General features: G+C 55.5%; 2 protein-coding genes across 2 annotated transcripts; both read right to left on the reverse strand.

Annotated features, from left to right (window-relative positions):
- On the reverse strand, positions 1-2,138 carry HOXA5 (homeobox A5). Its single transcript, XM_003788526.2, has 2 exons — positions 1,522-2,138; positions 1-538 (listed from the first exon to the last, which is right to left on the reverse strand). The coding sequence occupies exons 1-2, from the start codon at positions 2,081-2,083 to the stop codon at positions 288-290; spliced, it is 813 nt and encodes a 270-aa protein (XP_003788574.1). The 5' UTR covers positions 2,084-2,138; the 3' UTR covers positions 1-287.
- A 1,908-nt stretch (positions 2,139-4,046) lies between these two features.
- Positions 4,047-6,206, reverse strand: HOXA6 (homeobox A6). Its single transcript, XM_003788525.1, has 2 exons — positions 5,746-6,206; positions 4,047-4,379 (listed from the first exon to the last, which is right to left on the reverse strand). The coding sequence occupies exons 1-2, from the start codon at positions 6,185-6,187 to the stop codon at positions 4,120-4,122; spliced, it is 702 nt and encodes a 233-aa protein (XP_003788573.1). The 5' UTR covers positions 6,188-6,206; the 3' UTR covers positions 4,047-4,119.
- Between the last annotated feature and the right edge of the window lie 894 nt (positions 6,207-7,100).

Consider the following 7,100-nt stretch of genomic DNA (forward strand, 5'->3'; position numbering starts at 1 on the left):
TTTGTTATAGTTACTTCAAGTAACACAGCTTGCTTCATATAAATAAGTTAAAACATCTATTTTTTTTCAAGACAAAGCCATTCAGGACAAAGAGATGAACAGAAAGCAGATCTACTTATACAGACGCTATAATGGCAATAAACAGGCTCATGATTAAAAGATGAATTAGGGCAACGAGAACAGAGCTTCTTCACAGAAGGAACACAGGGGAGTTTCAGAAAGTCACCTTAGTACTGACACTATGCGGGATCCGCTAATACTGCTCAGTACTTTATATGCTCAAACACTCAGGGGCGGAAGGCCCCTCCCGCCGCAGCCATGCTCATGCTTTTCAGCTTATTATCTTTTTTCCACTTCATTCTCCGGTTTTGGAACCAGATTTTAATTTGTCTCTCCGAGAGGCAAAGAGCATGTGCTATTTCAATCCTTCTTCGGCGGGTCAGGTAGCGGTTGAAGTGGAACTCCTTCTCCAGCTCCAGGGTCTGGTAGCGTGTGTAGGCCGTCCGGGCCCTTTTGCCTTCCGGGCCGCCTATATTGTCTGCAACAGAAAAGTCAGCCATTTAGCCACCAACTCCTCAGCCCCTGGCTTCCAAAGTCCGCCAGCTGGGCAAGCCAGGGTCCTGAGGAGGGAACAGGGCGAAAGGCTCAACAAGTCCTCCTTCCCTGCCTACCCACCCCTCCCCAATTTCCTTCCCTCTTCCTTTCTAGAAAGAAAACAATCCGATTTGGACTCTGGGAACTATCGGCCCATCTGAGGCTGAAGCCACGTCCCGGAGGACCGCCCGGCTTTCTCTGGCCCTTCTCCTGCCCTTTGGCCCTGTCCTGGGCTTCCCGAGCCGGGGACACAGCCCTCTCAGACTGCCCACAGCTCAGAAGCCCAGTGAAGCACGGCCCTTTTCTGAGCGTCCCAGTGGCCTCCAGGTCACCTTTCCCTAAAGTTCCAGCTCCGCGAGCCGCCTCCTATTCCAGTCTGCATGCCTGGGACGCTTGCTTTCTTTTTCTTCCTTTTCCTTCTCTCTCCCTCCTGCTCCCAAACTTCAGAATCCCGCCGGCTCTCGCCTGGATTATTCCCCCATAAGCCTCTTTTCGGGGGCTCTAATTAGTAACGCTGTTTCCCCAGCGTAGCCCTCCTCATAAATTATCCACCCTGACAAGCCCGATTCACGGCTCCTACTGCCATCCTCTACCTCTCTGAGCCCTGCTCGGATGGCCTGACCCGGGAACGCAATTCCAAGGCGCTGGGGTTCCAGATAGGTTTTCTCCCTTCCTCCCCCTTTCGACCTCTTAACTTGCCCAACCAGGGACCATTTCTCCCACTATTTGTGGTGCAGGGTGCTGCAAAGAAGAGGAGGAGGAAGGAGGAAGGCAGGGGAAGGAGAACAACAGGGACAGGCTCCGCAGGGCTAAGAAAAGCGAGACCAGGAGAAAGACAGGGAGAGAGGGCGGCGAGGGAGAGGGGAGAGAGGGAACCGAGAGCTGCGTTTCCGCGGCCGCGTGGATTTAGAAAAAGGTTGGCTTTACCATGACTTATGTGCAGCTTGCGCATCCAGGGGTAGATCTGGGGTTGGGCGGGCGGCGCCGGGCTCGGCTCGCTTTGCGCACTCGCCTGCTCGCTGCTGGCAGGGGCATCCTCCTCGGCTCCGGACGCCGTGCCAACCCCATCTCTGCTGCTGATGTGGGTGCTGCCCGCGTTGGCGGAGGTGCCGCTGGAGTTGCCAAGGGAGTTTTTCCCGCCGTGGTGGCTGTCGCTGCCGGGCGAAGGGGCCACGGCGGAGCAGGGCAGAGGGTCAGGCGGAGGCGAGTGCGTGGATGTGGCCGGCTGGCTGTACCTGGGCTCGGCGGGCGCCGTGCTGGCGCCAGCCGCGTAGCTGCGGGCGCGCTCTCCGGAGCCAAAGTGGCCGGAGCCCGAGCGGCCGACGCTGAGATCCATGCCATTGTAGCCGTAGCCGTACCTGCCGGAATGCATGCTCGCCGAGTCCCTGAATTGCTCGCTCACGGAACTATGATCTCCATAATTATGCAACTGGTAGTCCGGGCCATTTGGATAGCGACCGCAAAATGAGTTTACAAAATAAGAGCTCATTTGTTTTTTGATATGTGTGCTTGATTTGTGGCTCGCGGTCGTTTGTGCGTCTATAGCACCCTTGCACAATTTATGATGAATTATGGAAATGACTGGGACATGTACTTGGTTCCCTCCTACGTAGGCACCCAAATATGGGGTACGACTTCGAATCACGTGCTTTTGTTGTCCAGTCGTAAATCCTGCCTGATGACCTCTAGAGGTAAACTCGTGCACTAATGGGGGAGTTGGGTGGAGGCGAGTAGGGTGGCGCGCGCACCCTGGGCGCGTGCCCGCCGCCCGTCGCAGCTGTTCAGTCGGACTCGAGCGCCACCCGCTGGAAGCATGACTCATCGCCCCGCTTCCGACCCAGGGCTGCAAGGGCCGGGGTCGAATTGAGGTTACAGCCCATTATGGCAAAATTATTGCATTTCCCTCGCAGTTCCATTAGGATGTACCAATTGTTAGGCCGTCAGCTGCCGATCGCGCGCCCGGCGAGGATGCAAAGGATTGGGGGGAGGAGGTGACTTGCATTTTATTTACAACTTTATTCCCCCTTCTCCCCTGCTTTGCAGCCCATCTTATTTTTGTGTCGAGGTTGGGGTCGGTTCTGCCTGTTCTGCCGGCAGCTCTGAATTTTGAAAATACAGATCTCACCTTCGGAAACGGGAGGGGGAAGGCATTTAACCAATTGGAGAAATAAATTCTGCCCGCAGCAGCAGCTACAATTACGGCTCTGTTTTTGCAAGCGTATGAGGGGACAGTGTCCCTGCCGCTCTTAAATGACAGGCGTCTATTAAAGACAGCTTTTGTGTAGTGTTCCTTCGAGGCGAGGTCAAATTCCATACACTTTCATAGCGGTAGCCGATTTTTCTTTCGTGTAAATATGGTTTTCGTGTCATTAGTTTGCTATTTGATTTGCTTACATATCCAGCCTGTAGAATCTTCACCACAGGGTCTCTTTCCTCCAGCCAGCCAGGCTCCAAGTCGGAGGGTTCCCGGTGAACCCAGCGAGTGGGCCCGGGCTCCCCGCACAGCCCCAAAGGCTGCTTGGGGCCTGGGGATTCATGGCCCAAGTTATTGGGGGCTTGCATAGACCTCCAGGAGTAAAATGAGGGAGCTAATGGAAGCATTTCGTGGCAGTGCCCAGTATCTCTGTAGTTGTTTTCCTGGGCTCCGAAAGACGAAAGTAAATCACAAGAATATCTGAGAGACAGGAGGAGTCTCCTGGCTGGAGGCCCATCCTCGCAGGCACTCCTGGCACGTGTGGAAGCCTGGATTCTATCCTCTCCCATGGCCCTGGGCCCCTTCGTTGGGTCCTGGAAGTGTCTGTGGTGGTGATGCGGGGCGCTGTCAGAGGCAGGGAGCCCGGATCCCGAGCCCAGAGCCTGAAAGAGCCCAGTCGCTCCACTGACTATTATGTTCCACCCGCGCCCAGGTTAGCTGGACTCTGCTGAGGCTGCTTCTATTCCACTGACGGTTGTGCGCGGGGTGAGAGAGTTGTCCCTGTTGGGGCCCCCTTTGTTCCACAAGTTTCTTCGTGTTTGGGGGCGGCCTGGAGGCCGTGACAAAGCTGGGGCCTCAGCCCTTAGGACTCCTCTTTCCAGTGGCCAGAGATGATTTGGTGATGCCCTTCGGGACTCACTGGCAGGGACTGAGGCGTAGACGCCCAGGCAGGAAATGGGGCTTGGCCCAGCAATCCCGCATTCCCTAGCTACCCCGCGTTCCCCGCTCTGGGATCGCTGAGACACTAGCAGAGGAGCCTGGGGGAATTCGGGGCGCATCCAGGAACCCCGGGGCCTGTTTGGGCAGTTGTGAAGCGGGACTGTGTGTGTACAGTGCGCCCCGTTTCGCTGTTGGTATTTGCTGTGTGCAGGGGTTTTTGTTTTGTTTTGTTTTGTTTGTAAGAAATAAATAATCAGGCGTTCCAGGCTCTTCTGAAGCTGCGGAAGCCCCCGATGGGAGCAGGCTGGGGGTGGGGGGAAGTTGGGGAGCAGGCGAGCGCGAGTGGCAAAGCCGAGAAAGGTTGCTCCGCTGGCCTGGTCCCTGCCTGGGGTCTACTCGCCCGCCTTTGCCTCAGAGTCCTCCCCGCCGGGCTGCGTGGAATTGATGAGTTTATTTTCCTTTTTCCACTTCATGCGGCGGTTCTGGAACCAGATCTTGATCTGGCGTTCGGTGAGGCAGAGCGCGTTGGCGATCTCGATGCGGCGGCGCCGCGTCAGGTACCGGTTGAAGTGGAACTCCTTCTCCAGCTCCAGCGTCTGGTAGCGTGTGTAGGTCTGGCGGCCTCGGCGCCCATGGCTCCCGTACACAGCACCTGCAGGCAGAAATGGCCGAGCACCCATAAACCAGGATCTGGACAGCCGACTCAGCCCCATGCCTCCCACCAGGGGCCTATTTCAGCCTCTCACACTACATCTGGGGCTAAAAGGGGAGACTCCAGGGGAGAAGATTATTTCATACTAAGAGAGCTGTTTTCCATCTAGAACAACTTGGGGTGGGGAATTATTGTTTTTGAAAAATCTGCCTCTTAGGAAAACTATTATGAGGGAAATAATAGAAAGGGCATTCTTAATTTGGGACATCAAACTCCTGTTTTATGGGAGTGTGGTGTATGGTGACTGAGGGTGGGTGCTGTGGAGCCCTGTGAGTCATATACACACTCTGAATTCATACACTGATCTCTGAGAGGATGCCTCTGTGGCCAGCCATGTCAGAACTCAAGATACTTTTTTGAAAATTAAAAATGGTCAGCCCTCTCAAATAGATAATCCCCCAAATTATGTGACCCTCTGAGAAATGCAGCGCTCCTCTCTCTCTCTCTCTCTCTCTCTCACACACACACACACAATGCAAAACATTATCTGATTTAAAATCCACATTAGGATCTGTCCTGCTCCAAGGAAAAAGGGAGATTCCCTATGGAGTCTTTGGAAACCAGGGGCAAAGAGATGGAGCTAAGGACAGTCTGGGGTTCCTGGAAATGTAGGACTGTGTTGGGCTGTCCCATCTGGTCCCAAAGGGGCCCAGGGATAGTACCGCCCAAGACAGGTGTGTGAGGCTCAGGCAGGGGCTCAGAAGAAGGCAGAAGTTGGCAAGGAGTGAGCTGTTCAGGGGAACTGGGAGGAGGGAAAGGAGGAAGGAGAAAAAATCCTGAGGCTGGGAATGTGGCCCCCCAAGGCTTTGGGGAGACACTGGAAGAGGCCAAATGGGGACCTCTCCCTGTATGAGTTTCTGAAGGGCAGAAATGAGAGGAGGCTGGGAGGTGAAGGGGAGTTATCTATGATGTGTGCAGAGGCCCTCTGGCTTTGGAACCTGAGCAGGGTGTTACCAGGGTGCAGCGTGGGCAGGCTTTCCCTCCCAAACCGCCTCCCTCTATCTTCAGGGTGCCTCTGTCATGGGTCTCCGTCTGGTGGCAGTGATTCCACCACCCTCCCCTAAGGTGTCACCTTACACAGGCATTAGTGCCTTGCCCTTCCTCTGCCATGGCCTGAATGCCACATTGTGAATGGATTTTTTCTTTAAAAAAAAAATCTTTTGAAAATCCAAAGAAACTTTGCTCATTCTTTCCTCTTTCTCTATTCCTTTTTCAACTTTCTTACTTTTCTGCTTCCTCCTTCCTTCCTTCTTTTCCTCCCCCTCCACTGTCTTGGTGGGGGGAGGTGTGCAGGGAAATGCCTTACCCGTGCAGGAGTTCATCCGCTGCATCCAAGGATAAACGGGGCTTGTGTACTTCCGGTCGGCGCCTTCGTCATGGAGGGCTTTGCCCTGCACGCTGCTGCTGTCGGGTTTGTACTGCTGCTCGGGAGAAAAGTGCAGGTAGTCCCCGGGGCCCCTCTGCTTGCCACTGCCCGAGGGCGAGGCGCCACTGAGGTCTTTATCAGAATAGAAACACGAGGCCCCGTACTCGTAGGACGCCCGGTTGCAGGCCAGGACCGAGTTGGACTGTTGGTAGAAACAAGGTGAGGTGTACGTCTTGTCCGGGAGGCTCGACGCCCCGTAGGAGGCCGGGAAGGGCCTCAGCGCGTCATAGCCGGCCTGGTAGAGGGGCAGCTGGCCCAAGAAGGAGTCTTGGCCGCTGGGCAGGCTCCCGGGGAAAGTGGGATTCACAAAATAGGAACTCATTTGCTCGCCCCTCTGCAGGACTGTGATTTGTTGTGTATTAGTACATCTGGCTATAACTATTAGTAGTCATCGAACTGGTTTGTTTCTGGATGGCCGAACGCCAAAAGCGACAGCAGCAAATCGCACCAGCTGACGCGGCGGCGGCCAATGGGAGCGAGCGCCGGAGCCCGCTCCCCGGGGACCGCGGCGACCGAGGCAGCAAAGTTACAAACAGCCCCCAGCCCGCCCGCCCGCCGCCCGCCCGGCAGATTAATGGGCGCACACAGCCAGCCGGCCCGGCTCTCCTCCCGAACGCCAGCGGCGGGCATGGTCACTGAAGGGGCGTGCAGATCAAGCCGGGTAGGGGCACTAGTGCCCCGGCCTCCACCAAGGCCCCTCCAGACCCTCTTTTTCCTCCTTCCCTTTATGCTTTGTTGGATTTTGCTGTTTCCTCCCTTCAAACAGGAAACCTGACGGTCCCATCCAGGAGGAAAAGTGACAAGGGTGGCTTTACTCCCTACTGACCCGCCTTCCTTGCATGGCCGAGTTGCCTTTCCCCTTGCACTCCCCTACTCTTGGGTGCGTATTTCTGAGCTGAAGAAGGGTCCCCAAGAAATCAAGGCTTCACGCATTGCCCTTAATCCTGCACCTTAGGAATTGGTGGACCCCCCCCCTTCTTCTCTCCTTCCTCACTTTCACCAGGGGCCTGGGCCTTGCAGTCAAGAGCCAAATGTTCGCCTGGAGTTCACCAGGACTCAGCCAAATGTAGGCTCATAGCCTCCAGTACCCATCTCCCACATACCCGTTTTATTTTGAGTCCCAGGGTACCTCTGCAATGGCCTCTGAATGTCCTGCCTCAAAGCATCCTCTCCGGTTGGGCACCCTTATCTCACCCTTGAGCCCAGAGACGGAGAGGACAGAAACCACTAGTTTC

This window comes from Otolemur garnettii, unplaced genomic scaffold, assembly GCF_000181295.1.
Source record: "Otolemur garnettii isolate 467f Iridium unplaced genomic scaffold, OtoGar3 scaffold00028, whole genome shotgun sequence".
Taxonomy (NCBI): Eukaryota; Metazoa; Chordata; class Mammalia; order Primates; family Galagidae; genus Otolemur; species Otolemur garnettii.